At 36.2% G+C, this 18,966-nt stretch overlaps 2 protein-coding genes across 2 annotated transcripts; one reads left to right on the top strand and one right to left on the bottom strand.

The window, feature by feature from the left end:
• Window positions 1-1,086: 1,086 nt before the first annotated feature.
• Window positions 1,087-7,631, top strand: LOC141845158 (branched-chain amino acid aminotransferase 2, chloroplastic-like). The gene is made up of 10 exons (XM_074733207.1): window positions 1,087-1,261; window positions 2,740-2,825; window positions 3,733-3,910; window positions 4,452-4,628; window positions 4,721-4,852; window positions 5,611-5,709; window positions 6,211-6,327; window positions 6,760-6,855; window positions 7,041-7,153; window positions 7,328-7,631. The coding sequence occupies exons 1-10, from the start codon at window positions 1,133-1,135 to the stop codon at window positions 7,443-7,445; spliced, it is 1,245 nt and encodes a 414-aa protein (XP_074589308.1). The 5' UTR covers window positions 1,087-1,132; the 3' UTR covers window positions 7,446-7,631.
• Window positions 7,632-11,638: 4,007 nt separating this feature from the next.
• Window positions 11,639-13,668, bottom strand: LOC141844815 (1-aminocyclopropane-1-carboxylate synthase 1-like). The gene is made up of 5 exons (XM_074732807.1): window positions 13,516-13,668; window positions 13,296-13,430; window positions 13,062-13,222; window positions 12,213-12,866; window positions 11,639-11,891 (listed from the first exon to the last, which is right to left on the bottom strand). Exons 1-5 carry the CDS (start codon window positions 13,666-13,668, stop codon window positions 11,639-11,641), a joined length of 1,356 nt encoding a protein of 451 aa, XP_074588908.1.
• Window positions 13,669-18,966: the final 5,298 nt, after the last annotated feature.

The following is an 18,966-nucleotide window of genomic DNA, read 5'->3' as shown; positions in this document are numbered from 1 at the left end:
ATTACACATGTTATAGCAGTAGTTATAATTTCATAATTGCTATAACATGTCCAACATATTTAATGTTTAAAAATATTTATATTATAATTATTTCAGTTTCATAGTTATTACAACACATGCTTAACCTATTCAAAAATATTCACATTATAGCACTTACGATTCGCAACTGCTACAATATTGATTTAACCCTATTCACTTATTATTTACATTGTAACAGCTATAAAATAGTAGTTGCTACAATGTGAATATTTTTTATTAATTCAAAAATTAGATAAGAAATTTAAACAGGAGATAACAATACTGAACAGTAATGCATAAATATTTAGATAAATATACACAATAGGACAGTAAACATAGACCCCCTTGTGATATAAAAACTTAAAAATGAGATGTCAATGCGATGATTTGAAAATAAAAGGGCACTCTTTTGATTTTTATGCAAATGATAATATGATAATATCATTATAAATATATTTATAGTGTTCGACCACTTATTACCATGTTTATTAAACTTATTAAATGGCAATATCAAATTACTTCTAAGAGATTATTTATGTTTTTTTTAAATTTATTTTTGACATGCCATTAAAACATTTTAAAAAATCAGAAAAATATAAAATTAGTGTTAAAATTAGATCCCATCCATTATATTCGGATCTACTTTGTAACCCTATCGAATCGAATCAACGGGTCATTAACTGGTCCAAGAATCGATTCCGGTTCGGATTATCATGTGGAATCAGAATCGGGAAATTTTCATTTTGCTCTCCTAAATTTACCTATTTCTTTAGAATATCTTTTAAAATCTAAAAACTTCTTAAATTCAGTAAAAAAGTTAACGAATAATAAGGAGTCGTTTAATTTTCCTATTAAATGATGTAATTAGAAATTAAGCGGTAAGCGTTTAAAAATACTGAATGAAGATTCTGATGATTTTAGAAATTTAAGGTACTTTCCAATAAGAAATCTAAAATTTATTTCGAGTGAATCAGAATCATCTTCCTTTTTTAGGTCGGATTCGACCGCTGGGTATCTTGGTCCGGTTCAATGAGCCGCCGCCTGCGCGATAAAGCAACGGGGAGAGGGATTTGACCCATTCGCAGATTCAGCGAGGAGAGGAACCGGAGATCTAATGGAGCAGGGCCTTCTTCTTCCTCGGCTAAGAGCCGATCATGGCGCCATCCTCGCGTCCCCGTTCACCACCTCCGCTCATGCTTCCGGTTGGAGGCGCTGCCATTCCTCGTCGTTCTCTTCGCTCAAGGTCCCTCCTTTCCTTCCTGACCCATTTTTGTGTTTTTCGTGCTGGTTTTCCTGATTCTACTGTACCCCTTTGTTATCTATCTCCCTCTTCCCTGGCGATTGATTTGAGAAGTCATGGTAGAATGATTATGAAAAATAATTCCTTTTGTGCGGTTGAATTAGATTGGTGTTGTGTGAACCCGTCAGGATTAAGGGTTCGGGAAAGATTATTGGGTGATTTAGAGGTCTCAGAGTTGTTCAAAGCCTCATTCGAGCAAACACACGATAGAAATGAATGATTTTGCGGCTCGATAGTGACAGTGCTACCATGGTGAGCAAGCATTGCTAATGGTGAATGATTGATTAGGTGGTCAGGTGCCACCACTTTGTTGAGTTAATAAACTTGGGCATTCATCTGCTCCCATGATGAAAGAGCGGACTCAAAGATCTCTATAGCGCGTGTAGGTGCTCTAGCTGACGCTGACCCATGAACCATACACTAACGACCGCAACCCAAGAAGTATAATTTCTGTCACTGAAGTTTTTGGTTGTGATGGTCATAAACCTTAGATAGTGGGAAGAGTCCCAGCAAGAGGCATTGAATTAACGGTGGAAGATTCCAACATGTGGGCATAGAGCTGCTTGGCTTGGTGATTGAAGTATAGGGAAACTTCGAGTTCAAAGGAAGGCTAATGGAGGAAGAAGGGTAGGCCGGTGAAGGAGGCAGCGAGAGAGGGTTGGCTGAGAAAAGAGGTGGCCGAGGAAGGAGTCGACAATGTCCATAAAATCCAATAGAGGCACCAAAGGTGTTCTTGGAGTTGAATGAATGAAGGTGTTCTCAGTGCGAATGAATGACTTATGTGTTCAGGGTGGACAGACAACTAAACCAAAGGACATAGAATAGGCAGACGAGAGAAATCACACGCTGAGGAGTAGCTTGTGCAGAATGGGCATGCACAATTAGATAGGAATCCGCATTGAGATGTGGTTGATTAGGTGGTAAAGATGAATGGAGGCGGGGATGTCTCTAATACCATGTGAGGTGAATAATATTGGAATTAAATCCTAAGTAGCTCCCTTCTGCCTATATATGAATATTATTAAGCATATGTGACATTACAAATAGACTTGTAACTTTACATATTGGATCCATAACAACTAACATGGCGCTGCTCCCTTATTCATCTTCCTCGCGTCTACTAACTCCATTTTTATCATTGATTCCCATTTTTTCTGGTTTTCTATTATTGTTGATGTTCTTGAACTTTAGAATGAAATTTCTGTTAATTCCTTTAGAAATCTGGCTTAGAAAGGAATTTCACTTTCTGGCATTGCTATACTACATTTTCCACTGTATATCATTCAGAAGTTTCATGCTATTGCGTTAGCCAGCCAGTTAGATTGTAAAAGTTAAAAATTTATTCTTACTCTTGAATTCTCAACTTAGTAATTTTCATTACATGTTCAAAAAGAGCTTATTCCCGTTCTTAACATTTTCAGATACAGAGTCAGCTTCGTCCAATGTCTGTGGTTTCAGGGCTCTTTAGCACTATAAGATGTGCAGTAACTGAAACAAGTGTTTACAAGTATGTTTATGTATATTTTTTTTTATCTTCCCACTTGAATTATATTTTTGAATTTTAGCTTATAGATGATGTATTTTCAGCTAGATTTTTTATTCTTATCATATTTTTAGGTATGCACACATGACATAGAGAGTTCATTTGTTGTTTCTTGCTGATAGCTTAAGTTGAACATTATGATTGTTAAGGCTGCTTTGAGTTTGCCATGAATTTTTATGCACATAAAGGCAACTCTCAGTTCTGCAACACTAAACCTCTTTAAGATATAGCTATGCTAATTTTATCACCGATCTGTTAGAAGCAATTTATTTGTGTTCTTTTTTACCATCAACAATCTCTACCTTTCTTGATTGTACTTGTGATTAAAAATTAGACAATCACTCAGCCTGTATGGAACAAAATTATGAACTTGGAATTCTGTTTCCACATTCCACAACTATTATGGATTGCTTTGTTTGGAATAACCAAACACTTGGATATTATAATTCTATGGTTTAGAAGAATTGGAACTTGAGAATCCTATTGACAACATGTTTGTGATCAATTCTTGAGAGAAAAGTATTCTGAGTCTATGATAGGAATAATTTTCAAGAATTAACTTCTCAGATCTTATGTTTGAACTGATGGGAAATGGTATTTCATTTCTTAATGTACTTTACTAACTTTTTCCTGTACTTATGAGTAGACAGGCTTATTTATTAAATATGGGTAAAAAACAATGAAGCAAGAGAGTGGGTGGATTAGATATTAGAATTCTAGTTCCCAATTTTTTATGACTCAAAAAAAGATTCCATTGGTACTATGGAATTGGACTCTGGGTTACATGATATGTTTCTGTGTCTGTAATTCTTTTTTCTATTTTTTTTTTGTTTTGAAATTGCTTATGGGCAGATACTCTATGTGTTTGTAGAATGGAATCTACTGAAACAGTAGACTTGGACTGGGATAATCTTGGATTTGGACTGGTTCCCACTGATTATATGTATACAATGAAATGCACCCAAAATGGGATATTCACAGAAGGAGAATTGCTACGTTATGGGCCCATTGAATTAAGTCCATCTTCGGGAGTATTGAATTATGGGCAGGTTAGCATAGAGCTAAAATTCATGATTTGTTGCATTTAAACAGATATTTAAATTTTATATGTAATTATGGGACATTGAGATATGCTATTGCATCTGTTCTTCTAAAGGGATGGAAAATATCTTGTTTGTGACAATAAATCCAAGCAATTTGGTCTGTATTCTATATACGCCTTGAGAATTAATAACCTCTACTTTTATGGCCTGAACATTCATATTGGGAAAATCAGTATTTCTTTTTTCAAATAATTTAAGAACCTCTGTCGCATAAAGTTGCTAGTTTTAAACCAAACATTCGAATGATCTAACTTTTTCCATAGATTTCTTTTGTGTCTTTTGATTCCATAATTGCAGATCCTTAGCACCACATGATTCACATTAATGTTCTGTTTCTGCATATGAATATTATTCAAGTTTTATAGATATAAAAAGTTTCCTAGGCATCTAAATTTAAAGTGATTATTCATTCTGAATAACATAGCATTGCTGCTCATATTAGGGGAAGAATTGAAGATTGTTATAACACCAATCTTGTATGTTTCAGGGAATATTTGAAGGTCTCAAAGCATACAGGAAGGAAGATGGATCTATTCTATTATTTCGACCTGAAGAAAATGCCTTACGAATGAGAATGGGTGCTGAAAGGATGTGCATGCCTGCACCTTCAGTGGAACAATTTGTTGATGCTGTAAAGCTCACTGTTTTGGCAAACAAGCGCTGGGTAGCTTACATCTACCTTATCAATTTAATGGATTTTTTTTTTCACGAGGGATGTAAGAAATATAAAAAACTACTTTATTTGCATTTATGTAGGTGCCGCCTACAGGTAAAGGTTCACTGTACATTAGACCACTTCTTATTGGTAGTGGTGCTGTTCTTGGTCTGTCACCAGCTCCTGAATATACTTTTGTTATCTTTGTCTCACCTGTTGGAAACTATTTTAAGGTTGGTTTGTGGTAATTTTTTGGATTTTCACCTTTTCAATTTTAAATACTCTTTTGCTCAATACAACTTGGCCTTTTGTGGTCATTCATTCTCTTCTAACAATATTTTCCATATATCATACTACCATGCATGTGGTTGTGTTGTGTATATTTTTATTTCCAGCATTATGCATCTACCTTGTTTATATGGCATTGACAGAAGAGAATAATCTTTTTGGGAGCTAGGATATGTTTGGCTGAGGAGTATCTTGCTTATGCTGCATGCAATAGATTACCAAATGGAGGATAAATGTGGAATCGAATCTTCAACATATACAGACTTCTTGATTATTTAGTTTTGTATCTGTAATTGTTTTGCATCTGGGGGGGGAAAACTAACAAGTCCATGATAGGAAATTAAACCTTTGGAGATTAATTTTCAATGTTGTCTTTTGCATGATTTTGTTCTATTTAGCTGATCATGGATCCTACAGATAAATTTCCCTTGTTTACATAATATGATGGAAGACCTATGTCTATGAAATTAATTTCTACCCAAAATAGCATGAAAAAGGTCAAAATATTTATTCAACAGAATTTAATCTTGGTATATTTATGTATTTTTATAAAGTGCAATTCTATCTTTTCTTCTTTCTTCCCTTGTCTCTTTCTCTCTCTCGATGCTGTAATATTTTATCTATGCATTCAAACAATTTCTTCAGTTTGCTACAAACTGAATGCAGTTAACAAAAAACAAACTGATTAAACTGTATTTTTCAGGAGGGCTTAGCTCCAATAAACTTGTTAGTTGAAAATGAGTTTCACCGTGCAGCACCAGGTGGAACAGGGGGTATTAAGACCATTGGCAATTATGCATCAGTAAGTGAACTTATAACTAGTACCTACGTATCAGTAAATATAGGTACCTACGTTTAGTTCTATGGTTTCTTTGTACTTCAGTTATTTCTACCTATATTTAGCTGGAATCTCTACATTTGCATATCACTTAATTTTGCTTTTATTGAAGCTTGCTATAACTCATGATAATTAGAGAATTCTTCTGTGATCTATTTAAACTCTGTGATTTCTTCTTGGGACCATCTGCTCCATTGCAATTTTGGATTAGTGTTCAATTGATCGAAATACTTTATAATCCTCCTTAGACCTTTATCGCAATGTGCTTTGTGGATTGGCTCATTAGTTTGAGTTGGCTTGGTAGGGAAGGTTCTACTTTGGTCTTTCATGATGCCTGATATCTCTTGCCTGCACCCATTCTCTATGAATTGAACATACTATTCTTGAATATAAGATAATTTGACAATCTCATTTTTAAATATTTTCCATAGTCTAGGCAACTTGGTGTTTTTGATTTCTATGTAGGTCCTCAAAGCGCAAAAGAAAGCCAAAGAGAATGGTTATTCAGATGTATTATATCTGGACTCTACTCACAAAAAGTATCTTGAGGAAGTTTCATCCTGTAATATTTTTGTTGTCAAGGTATGGATGCCTTAGCTTTTTTTGCTATCATGCTGTGTGCTTATGGTATCCGAAGCATGAAATGCGTCAATGCTTAATCAATATATGGCATAAAAATAAATGAAACATTGAATTGGCAAACATAGAAATTAAGCATTTTGCATGTTCAAGTGAATTGTGCATGATGATTTGCTTGGCTCTTGTAATATATGCTACTGTAAATTAAATCTGTCTTTTGCGTTCAAAGTTCAACGGTCGGGTAAAGTCCATGAACCAACCCCATATTATTGTGACTCTGGCTCATTGTTTTCAGAGATTTGCTATTTTAATCTTTTCTTTGTTGCATACTATAATCTACTGTGGTTAAGCAATCATATTTGTCATGCTTTTGCATATTGTTGCATGAATTTATTACTATTTACCGTCACCGAATGCCTTATTTCCTTTCGACAGAACAAAGTCATCTCCACTCCAGAAATAAAAGGAACTATATTGCCTGGCATTACAAGGAAAAGTATAATTGATGTTGCTCTAGGTCAAGGCTATCAGGTACAGTCTATTTGGTGCTCTAGGTTGCAAATCACTGTTTTTCGGTATTCATCTTATGATCTAACATTCTTATGTTGCTCGTTTACATCGAAACAAGGTTTTTGTACCGAAGATTGTGTTTTGGTTCATGTGTTCCTAGTTTGCATTCTTACTGTTTCCTGTCATAACAAGCATAAAATGCACAGGTCGAGGAGCGTGCTGTATCGGTGGATGAAGTGCTAGATGCCGATGAAGTTTTCTGCACCGGAACAGCCGTCGTGGTGTCCCCGGTGGGAAGTATAACATTCCTAGGAAGAAGGTAAGATCCATGGATCCGAGCTAATGGAGTAGAGACTAAGTTAGATTCTTGGATTCATGAATTGGCTAGTCGTCGATACGACCATAAACATGTTCGATGATCGACTTGTTGTGTCATCTAAACCATTTGTGAATTGAGGCTTTGGTTCTCTTTGTGGTTTTGAAACTTTTGCAGGGTGGAGTATGGCAACAAAGGAGTTGGGGCTGTGTCTCAAGAACTCTACTCTGAACTCACAAGATTACAGATGGGCATTTCGGAGGATACGATGGGTTGGACAATGGAGTTAAACTAGGAATTTCTAAACCGAATAAACAATCGGTGTATGTCGCGCGGTCGGTCGTTATGGCTTAAGTGTTCCGGTGGAGGTAGACGGTCTTTTCCTGATTCGTTCGTCGGATAAATTTAGAATACAACTTACTTTCGATAGTAGTCATTGGTACCTTTTGTTGAATTATGTTGTTTTTCTGTGATTGTCGATGGACACAGATTGCTATTGTTTCATTAACAGTGTGTTGCCTTTTATCTATTTTTTATTTTTTTAAAAAATTATTATTTTTTGAGTTTACAAATGAAGAAAAAAATACAATTTTTTTTGCCATAAAAGAACATATTTTCCTTATATTTACCGCTGCGGAGCCAGAATTCGAGCAGTACTTCTCCATTTTCCTCCCCCTTTAACGGCACTGCGTCATCATTCTCTGAATCGAGACGCCGCTCGAGTGAAGCTATGCGATCGGAGAGCTCTGCTTCCTTCTTCTATGAGCATTCATGCCTTCTCCGAAGGCAGCTGATTCACAGAGTTAGGTGAGATTGGACTTGCAAGATCGACGTATTTTTGCCGTCTTCCTTTTGATTGATGTTCTTGGTTTTCGAAACTTTTTGGTTTCTGCACGCTAGTTACATCTTCATGTTTTTGTGCGAAACCTACGTTTATCCGTCGCAAATATGGAATGGATCTAGGTGTCAAACCCATCGCATTATCGATTTAGAACAAGGGATCAAGGAAATCCAGGTTCTGGTTAGGGTATGCTAAGTCACGTCGACGCGGATCGCAGAGAATAACCCTAGAGTTAGTGTAGAAAAGATCTCAATGCGGCCTTCTTGCTCTTCAGGCCAGAGGACAATGCACTCCCCCCAATGCAGTTCATCCATGCCGTCAAGGAGACAGTGGTTGCTGCTGCTGCTGATTCTTGGTTTGGCTCCTGCATCAGATTATGTACCATTTGGTATTTCATTCAAGGTAACTGATCGATCGGTTTAGGCGATGCAATGTAGTTGATGCTATTGTAATTTATCTTTTTGTCTTCTGGCTTATGAAATCATAAACAGATGAAGCTTTGGTGATCATTTGTTAGCTCAATCAAATCTTTCACGACCTTAAGCAGGAGGGTTTGGAGGCAATCGACCTTGTCATCGAAGATAACATTCTTCAGGCTATTGTCGGAGGGACTGGTCGGCACCGGTAGATTGTGAGTTTTTTTGTTCTTTTCACAAAAGTATTATCATACAAGTTTTTTCCTCAAGAGTGAAACTTCTTCAGGTTTTGAAGGCACAAACACAAGCCAAAATTGAAGGATTCACTCAGATGTTATATATCTTGATTCTGTAAGGAAGAAATATTTGGAGGTGTAAAGGTATCACTTGTGCTGAAATTTTTTATAATAAGAGCTTCTGCTTTATTATTTTCTATGTCTGATCATGTTTGATTTGCCTTGATAATATGGTAGTAATCAAAGTAAAGAATGGAATTTTTAGAGAAAGAACTGTGTGAACTTGCTCTAAACAATTCACTTTAATCTTTTTTTACTTTTATGCTTCAAGTTTCAACCATTTCTAAAATGAATCAGGGCAATTACATTTACTTTGCTCAAATGATGCTGATGACAAGGTATATCTCACACAGGGGGATGCGATTTCAGCACAAGTTGCATCAGGAACTATTTTACCAGGGATCAAATGCAAAGTATCATCTGAAATTGCTCTTGATGTAGGTTACCAGGTTAGTTTTTCCTATTTTAAATGCTAAAACTAACTCAGTGATTCATTCATTGGTCAATACATTTGATAGATAAGTAGATAACAATTTAGATACATGCCACTATCTTATCTTATCGAAGGTTTAATTGTTAGGACCACTGACGTCGCTAGAGGGGAGTGAATAGCGATTTCGGTTTCTCATTCGATAATTGTGTGCTTGTTTATAAAAGATTAATATGCAATGAAAATAAAAATATAAAACAAGACACAAGCACATGAACACCGTGATTTTACGTGGTTCGAAACTCTCAATTCTTACTCTACGATTTAGAGTCTTAGCGGTAGCATCACTATTCTTCCTCCTTACCGAACATTTTCTTGAGGCGGAGAAAACTCTTACAACAACTTGTTCTTACATGCAACATGAATCAAATACAAAAAAATAGATGAAAATGAGTACAATATAAACAAACTATTTACATAAGAAATCTTTACTTTACTTGTGTTGTGATTGCTTTAGATTGTCATATGAAGGTTTGGAATGCAAAAACACTTGCCCACCAACCTTCCAAGAACTGGTTTAGAATTCTTTACTCGAAATCTCCACAAAACCCTCTTTTATAGGGTTGTTGTTTGTGATTGGAATCCACTTATTAGTCGATTGATCATTCCATAACAATTGATTGATCACCATTAGTTAAGGCTTTGCCCATCCAATGTCTCTTTCTAACTTAGTATTGAGGTCATCAATCGATTGTTTCACATCAATTAAATTCCTAAACCGACTATGAAGCCTTTCGTGTGTTTTGCAATGTTATCAATTGAGTTCACGGCTTGATTGATGGATCAGTCGACTGCTAACATCCAACAATCGATTGAACATACCAAACCCTGTCAAATTTCGAATTCATGGTTTTGAGTGTTTCAATCGACTGACTGATACCTTTGTTCCAGCCTTATTAAGATTAAACCCTACCATTGTCTAGTTTCTGGTTGACTCTAACTGTCAAGACTTCTCATGTCTATCATTTGATCAATTTTAAACTTATCAGGGTTTCATAATTATTAAACATCTAGTCCTCCTTGACCTATTTGAATGTTACTATTATCAAACATCTAGTCCTACTTATTTGTTTGGACTTCCCTTTTTATGCCTAACATTTAACTCTTCATAACCTATTAGGACTTCAATTGTGTGGTCGATATTTGGTCTTCCATGACCTGTCAAGACTTCTCCTCTTATGTCTAACATTTGGTCCTCCATGATCTGTTAGGAGTTCACTCATATGTCTAATATCTAGTGCTCCTTGACCTATTAAAGTTTCCCTTATTGTCAAATGTCTGATCAATCGTATCCACTCGAACTTTGCTTGCTTGCCAATTGCCTATTGAATTTTTAACTGTCATGTGTCCAATCAATCATGACTCTACCTTGCTAACTCCTCCATTGGACTTTTAATTGTCAAGTATATACTTGAACTCCGTTCTTATCAATTCTCTATTAGACTTTCAACTACTAAATATCCGATCAATTGCGACTCACTTAAACTTTTTCGCTATCAAATATTTAGTCAACTTTAACATATTTGATGTTTCGCTCAACCATCAAATATATAAATCAAATATCAAAATGCAACTCGATCTTGGTCAACTTTGATTCGAGGTCGATTGTATCAATATTAATTAGAGGTCAAAATTTCACTTCCCTTATCATTAATAAGTCAAAATATTCTTTATAATACTCTTTTGCATTTTCAAACCATTATTATTTTACGTGCACCCTTGGCTCTTTTAATTCTCACGTGGTTGGCATGACATATCTGTTGGACAAGTCGTTATGCATGATTCAAACATATGTCGATCTCGTAGTGATTCAAACACATTTGGTAGATAAATAGATAAGTTCTTTCTATATAAGGAGAGACTTGAAAAACTGTTAGACATCAACCAATCATAATCAAACATTTGGTCGTGGCTCGTTATCCATCCTACACACAGCACAATCACTTTCAATAATAAGTCAACCATATGAAGTGAAAGGATATTGCCTAGTTACTTCGTCCTTTAGGCTAAATCAATGAAGCCCACACACATCAAACATATCCTTATATATCCCCTCACAAGTCTTGGACTCTAGTCCAAGACGACTAAAGCTTGCTTATGATGCCTCTTTTCGCCTAATTGATTGGCTCCAATTCCCTTTTTCTTGCATGTGATTATCCATTTTGAATGCTAACTTAGAAAGAATTAAGAGACGGAATTAAGCTTGATGCTATTTGGAACTTGGAAGTCATGGAGAAGTCATTTAGGATAAGTAATCTCTTGAACAAGTCCAATGAAAAACAAATGGATCATTATGTATTTTGCCTCATTTCCCAAACATATAACAGCAATTAATTTTTCTTATACAGGTAAAACAACCTTGGTTCAAGGCAAAAAAACAGAAGAGGAGAAGGAAGCAAAACAATGAATAGCTTTAAAATCTTATGAGATGTGTTTGGTTTATAATCATCTTTCAAACTCGAAGGACGAAAAATGAGACACCCATTTGATGAAGAACTCCCTTCTTTGGTAGGAGGAGTCTATAAAATTTTTGAGCCTGTCTAACGCGATTTCTAGGGTTTCTTCTGAAGTGTTTGCGAAGCAGATTCGGAACCACCCTGGCTCATTGCAATGGCAAGATGAGCCCGGCGAGATGTTGAGCCTCACTTGGTACACGATCTTCTTCCATAGCTCCATCTCGGCTTCAAATGTATTGGACCTAAAAGACAATATGTTAAACAAGAAGGTGGGAAAAGATTAAAATTTCTAGTTTTATCTTTGTTATAGTTAGAATCGATCAAGTCTTGTAATTTTTCTGATTGAATATTTTATGGCTTTAGTAATGAAAACTTTAGTAAGGATGCCTCCGAGGCATAGCTGAGTTGGTTACGACGCAGCAGAGTTGTAGAAGAGGACAAGGATTTGAACGAAGTTCATGTGGGATGACAGATTTCACGTTTTTGCATAATAGTAAGGATGCTTAAATATTAAGATTTTTTTTTCAGTTAAATGCCTATAATATTGAGAATTCTAAAAATACCTCAGCAGGTGGCGCATGTCGACCCAGCAGAACAAACCGGCGCCGCCTTCCAGGCACCCGATACCCATCGCCGCCAGCCCCTTCACCAGCCTCCGTCGCCGCTCCCTCAGCCGCCTCTGGTTCTCCGCAATGTAGCTATTGGTGAACTCGCCGTCCCCCAGCAGAGCCGCCAGCAGGTACTGCGTCTGCGAAGAAACCAGGCCGAAGCTCGACATCTTGGTGGCCGCCGACACCACGCCCTCGTCGCCGGAGTATATCGCCCCGACTCGGAACCCGGGGAGCCCGAGGTCCTTGGAGAGGCTGCACACAATGTGGACGCGGGCGGCGGTGGACGCGGAGGAGGCCGACGCCGCCTCGGCGACGCTGACGAAGCCCGCCGGCGCAGCGCCGGCGTAGATTTCGTCGCTGACGAGGTGGAGGTCGTCTCGGGCGGCGACGAAGTCGAGGAGGGCGGCGAGCTCGCCTCGGGTGAGGGCGGTGCCGAGCGGGTTGGAGGGGTTGGTGACGAGGACGCCCTTCACGCGGAGGCGCCGCTCCTGCGCGCCGCGGCAGGCGGCGTCGAGGGCCGCCCGGGTGATGCGGAAGCCGTTGGAACTGGAACAGGGGACGGGGACGATCTCCACTCCGGTTCGCCATTTGAGATCCCGATCGAACCTGCACCACCAACATTTGTTATGCTCTGCGTCACCATTTCACGTGTGCATGAACGAAGAACAGAGTAATTCTTTTTTATCTAGAAAATTCATTTTGAACCCTATATTTTCAAAATTGATCATTGATAGCCCTTCGACATGGCAGAGCTAACAGAAGCTAATTCTCAAGGGGTAAAGTGAACAATGGAATTTATACCCTGGATAGTATGGAGTTGGCACAAGGAAAGCTTCACCAGGTTCGGCGAGGCAAAACATCAAGATCTCGTTGGCAGAAGTTGCACCGGCAGTGAGCACGAGCTTGCTGGGGTCGAAGCTCACTCTGTTTCCTCTCACTTCCGCCATGTACTTGGCTAATGCCTGCGTCACTAGCAGTGTTCAGCAGACGAAATCGCACTACAAGAAGATCTGGAACTGATTAATTAACGATTACATTCTTGAAAGCAGGCAAGCCGTGGTAGTCCTGGAACAGAGCAAGATCCCGGAATATCCATTTGCCGTCGTCCCTCTTGAATCCTGCTGCCTCAGGGTGCTTCTCCAGCCACGTCTCGATCAGGTCGAAGCAGAGCTGCATGCACACACCATGTAAAAGAACAGTTCGACGACAACGACATTAACTAGCTAGTGCAACAAGGTCAAGAGATCTCGTCGACCTGGTTCTCAGCGAGGCCCATTTGAATCATCCCTTTTGGGTTGGAGATCGGATCGTAAGGGTTGTTCTCGTACTCCTGCCATCCCAAGAAGTAAGACGAGTCCTGGCCGTGCGCGTTGCATGCAGCCTTCCTGGACAGCAGGCCCCGCTGCATTCTGCTGTTTACAGAAGAAGAAGAAGAAGAAGAAGCTGGCCTTGGCGAAAAGATGGGAGAGGGGAAAGTGTGGGATGCTGCAGGTAGCAAGATTTAGTGCTATTTATAGATTATTTTTCTTACTGAAACAAATAAAATTGTCTACTTGGGTTGACGCTGCGCAGCGATGAAGAACACACCTGCCGACACGAAATCTACTGGGGCCACGGTGCCGGGCAAAAGAAGAGGTTCCTTGGAGCTTCTCGTTTTTACACGAGGATGTGATTTCACGGAGTCGAAAGAGTGAAAAGACGTGCTTGGCTTTATGAGGATCTGGTGGCACAACAAGTGGCAGGGGTTTACTTCGTGGAGGTGTATTTAGCTGGTGGATAAGGAATTGTCGTCGGATTTCGTATGAACTTGGATCGAGGTTCGGTGGGTCAACTGCTCCAGGGTCAACCGTCGTTCTTCTCAATCTAAATTATCATTTCCGACAAGTCCTATAGCCTACCAAACGGCTGTTGCCAGAGAGGATGGATGTCCTGCCACCTGACCGAACCGAGAGAGTCCAATGTGCTACGTCCGCAGTATTTCTTTCACCAACAAAGAGATGGTGGATTTTCAGGAAGAGCACAGTGACAATTAGAGATTCAGAACACGTTTCACCAAACGCTGAAGAGTTTAAAAGTGATCAGTTTTACCAGCTACTGCACCGTGTCCGTAGGAGAGTTAAGTTTCTCGTGGTCAAAGATCATTGGATTAGCTCTATTTTGTTTTTTTTTTTTTTGTTGTCGACAGTTAGGTGCAGCAGCAGGTATCGCCTATAGACCAAGTTCTTTAAACTGTCATTCGCATTGTTTTAACTCACTGCAGTAATTTGTAGTTTATTTATTTATTTTTGATAATTCAGGTGTTCAGGTTTTGCGATGAGTTGCAAACTCACTGCCTGCCGTTGCAGATTTCACTGCCTGCCGGATGAGGCATGATTTGGCCAGTAGGCCATCGAGAGGACTCGAGGACTTTCATGTTCGCCAATCAAAGTATGAAAACTAGTTCTGCTCGATTTTATAAGACTAAGGTACTAAAGAAGTTGAGACTTTGTTGTGTCTTTATTTGTGTCAGCCATGGTGTCATCCCTGCTACTACTGCAAATAAAATGTTCCCCACAGGCAATTTTTTTAAAGAGAAAACTCGATCGAAACTAAGAGGACTCCTGCTCACAGCCAGAAGGACAGAGATAGGGACCCTCTTCTCTCCCACATTCTGTAGCATTCAGCTGACATTTTAGTAAGAAAAAGGATCTGCCAAGAACGTAAGTTAGTAAAGAACACAAGGCACCAACATATATATCAGCAGCTTTGTTCTTTGATATTGCTTACGACTCTGTTCTTTGAATTGAACGTTTTCCCCTTCAATTCCTCATTGCTTGCAGATAATCCAACGCATGTCAGTGCGTTTATCAGGTCAAACAACCACAACTTGGGAACAATTGGCTGCATGGACAAGTGATGAAGGCAACACTACAACAGTAGATAGTATACTGAAAGCATTTCTAACCGAAGAGATGACTTGAATCAAGAGCTAATGTCATTATTCCTTATTTATGGTCAGAGAGAATTTTTGCAAGTTAATTTCAATGGGGAAGAATCCAAAGAAGAAGAAGAAGCTTCAAATCAGAATCATCCCCAAATTGAATTAGTCTTCTCTTCGTATACTAGCTCATCTTACCTGGACAATTTACCATAAAACTCATAATTTGTTAACAATCCATCAATATTAATAAATCAGATTATTGGATCTATACATGTAATCCACATTCAAAATTTAAACCCCTCTTCATACAAAATATATTAGATCACTTAATTGGGTTTTAGTCTTAATGATAATTATTGTGTATTGTTAATTCATGAATTAATCTATCAAAATAAAAACTTAATCCTTTGTACATTGAACAGTGTTATATATCTAGTGAGTTGTTATTGCTCGTCAATTTTATTTTTCAAGCATTTTGATCCTTCAAGCTTTGTAGAATGCTACGACCTCGAAGTCATTTGTGAGACTAGATAATATTATTAGTTTCAGAAGTCGACCTTGAATATTCATCTTTAATAAAATTTAAATTCAAATATTTGTTATTCCTTTTAATGTTTTACCATTGTATTACTTTTAATCTTAGATAATATTATTAGTTTCAGAAGTTGGCCTTTAGAATATTCATCTTTAATAAAATTTATATTCAAATATTCATTATTCCTCTTAATGCTTTACCATTGTATTACATCTTAATCTTTGAAAATAGATGAGTCTAAAACAAAGACAAATACAACATAGGAATAGGAATGACCTTCCCTCCCATAATAATGGATCATCTATCATAAAGTTCATAATTTGTTAATAACTCATCAATATTAACGAATCGGGTTATTAGATCTACACATGTAATCCACATTCAGAATTTAAACCCCTCTTAATACAAAATGTATTAGACCACTTGAATTGTGATTTAATCTTAATGATAATTGTTGTGTGTTGTTATTTCATCAACTAACCCATCAAATAAAGACTTACTCCTTTGTATATTGAACAATGTTATCTAGTGATTGCCAGTCAACTTTATTTTTCAGGCATTTTGATCCTTCAAGCTTTGGAAAATATTATGACCTCTAAGTCTTTTGTGAGATTCGATAATATTATTACTTTCAAAAGTCTACCTTTAGAATATTCATCTTTAATGAAATATGAATTTAAATTTTGGTCCTCTTCGTTGTTTCTCTTAATGCTTTACCATTGTATTGCATCTTAGTCTTTGAAAATAGCTGAGTTAAAGCTCCTCTTTTCGAAAACAAAGACAAATACGACATAGGAATGACCCTCCCTTCCATAACAATGCACCTAAAGAATGGTTGTGAGCTACAAAAGACTCGACTTCAATATACCAGTCAAAGGTTGAAACTTTCGCATCCATGATTCAAAATTATGAACCTTGATTCCGCATAATCCAACTCTAACAACAAGTTGTTATACTTTTTCTAATCCTGTTTTTAATGAAATCTTGGTGGCTAATCACTAAACTAATTAGCATGCAAAAAACCTCGGTTAGAGGGAAGCATCAAAGCAAAAAAGGAATAGTTATAAGGATAATTATCTTAATTAATCTACTCTCATTGTCTTCTTTTTTTTCTCTTCCACAACTCATGGTGATTTATATATTTTAAAGCTATATTATTATTTTATTTATTTATTTATTGCGCCCTAATTAGATTTTGTACAATATATATATCCGAAATGATTAAAAATGTTGATGGCTCATTAAGTTAAAATACGGATCGGTAGGAGGCTAATTAATGAGCTTGTCATTATGCCATAACTAATGATATTTATTAATATTCTTTTTAAATTCACTATTTATGGATGATGAGTTTGTTCATCATCCACCATACTTTTTATTAATTCAGTTATCTATAATTATTATGACTATTTGAAGGTAGACGGTCCTATTGCATTGATTGACCATCAAATAATTTTAAAAATATAGTACTTTAGTATTATCAGTGGTTCGAACTTTACGAGCATTTAAAAATAACCTATACTTCAACAAAGGGTGGAATTTGCCACCTAGCAACCACACATAATCGGTCCCAATATCATCTATGAGGAAGTAAATTAGGAAGCTGTAGTTGGTCACGATGGAGGAGAACATTATCTCGGCTTCATCAAAATTCGACCTTTATCCATTTCAAAAATTCTGTTCCGTTATAACCAATTCAACGTAACTATGCCTTAAAGGTAAAAAAAAAAAAAATCCGTACACCATATAAATGTATTTAAATTCCTATTTTTTAATCCTACCATGTATAGATTGAAACTTTTACTTAAACACATATATTCACTAAATTAAATAATTACGGAAAATAAAATGATTTATAATTCCATTATGTAGTTTATTGGTAATTAAGTCAAATTAAACCAAATCTAAAATAAATCAAACACTTAAAATATTTATTCAAGTTTGACTGGATTTCTTTTTTATAAATTTAAACTTAATTCATTTAAATATTATCAAGTTCTCAATTTAAATATATCTAATTATTTATAATTTTAAACTTATTTAATTGGTTATTAAATTTGATAAAATAAATTTATTTATTTATTTTAATTCATTACTACGTTGATAATAATTTTATTAGTGAACATAATTCATAAACTTTATTTTTACTATTTATTTTTTTTTAATTTTGATAATTTAGATATTTAACTCTTCGAGTCGACTAATTCAGAGGTGATTGGTTTAGAGTAAAGTGGGAAGCCAGAAATTTATATATCTTAAATACTTACTATTGCACCATACTCTTGGACACGATGAATTTATCCATCAATTTATGGATGGTCATGGCTTATGTCTAGTGCCTAAAAAGTGGAAAACAGAAAAATTAGCATAAAAAATAATAAATCTTAGTTAGCTTCGTTGATTATCTCTGAGGTGATCGGTAAAAAAAAATAGCATAAAAGGAAAATCTTTATATTGTTACATGAAGAAGATTATGGCCTTTGGACTCAATAAATTTAAGAAGAATTAATATCAGCATTAATAATCATGTTAAATTGGGGAAAAGAAAGTCAAGGAGCCTAAGGGTACATTTATTTCCCTCGATGGATTAAAAAAAATGATAAATCTTAGTCAGTCTCATGGACTCAATTCTTGACGGTCAATCCAGATGCCCAATATCCTTTGATTACATTCTCCATTTAAAAGAAAATTCTTACAAATACGCCATAGCTGAGCATCGAACCGTGAGTCCCTGGGTCATAATCTAGATGTCTTACCGTTGCACCATTACCCGAGGTAAAAAAAAAAAGATGATCTAAGAATATTAGATTGATGGATAGTTGGTTATAAATATCTTTTGATTTATTTTAATAATCAATAAAAAATTTTCATGGAATCTATCATTCTCAAAATTAGTGGGTATAAATTTGATAGCCAATTGAAAGTGAAAAAAAAATATTACTTAAAAATTAAACTCAAATGGGTGTTTTAGTTTTTTAAAATATTAAAATAACATCTCATCTCATTTTTCATTCGTATTATTATAGTAATTTTGGTTTAAAATAAAATAATATAATATAAATTAAAATTATTTTTAGTTGGTCAAAATTAGAATAAATAGAGAGTTAATATATCAAAATATTCTTTATTCAAATTTAGCAATTTGACTAAAATTAATTACAGCAATATTAAAAAATACTATATATTGTAATAATCTTGATAAAATTGCTATAAGAGTATTGAAATAAAATATTTTTAAAATTAAAAGAGAG

Source organism: Curcuma longa, chromosome 14 (assembly GCF_044706935.1).
Source record: "Curcuma longa cultivar G26 ecotype Majalengka, Jawa Barat chromosome 14, ITB_CL_G26_1.1, whole genome shotgun sequence".
In the NCBI taxonomy this organism is placed as follows: Eukaryota; Viridiplantae; Streptophyta; class Magnoliopsida; order Zingiberales; family Zingiberaceae; genus Curcuma; species Curcuma longa.
This window is presented reverse-complemented; position numbering and strand designations above follow the sequence as displayed.

Excerpts from the sequence above, each read along its gene's own strand:
- LOC141845158 (XM_074733207.1), top strand. The coding sequence starts at position 1,133 with ATGGAGCAGGGCCTTCTTCTTCCTCGGCTAAGAGCCGATCATGGCGCC. Across the intron at positions 6,328-6,759 it reads GTAATATTTTTGTTGTCAAG|AACAAAGTCATCTCCACTCC; the intron begins GTATGGATGCCT and ends TCCTTTCGACAG. Across the intron at positions 7,154-7,327 it reads ATAACATTCCTAGGAAGAAG|GGTGGAGTATGGCAACAAAG; the intron begins GTAAGATCCATG and ends AAACTTTTGCAG.
- LOC141844815 (XM_074732807.1), bottom strand. The coding sequence starts at position 13,668 with ATGCAGCGGGGCCTGCTGTCCAGGAAGGCTGCATGCAACGCGCACGGC. Across the intron at positions 13,223-13,295 it reads GCTTGCCTGCTTTCAAGAAT|GCATTAGCCAAGTACATGGC; the intron begins GTAATCGTTAAT and ends CTAGTGACGCAG. Across the intron at positions 12,867-13,061 it reads CCAACTCCATACTATCCAGG|GTTCGATCGGGATCTCAAAT; the intron begins GTATAAATTCCA and ends TTGGTGGTGCAG.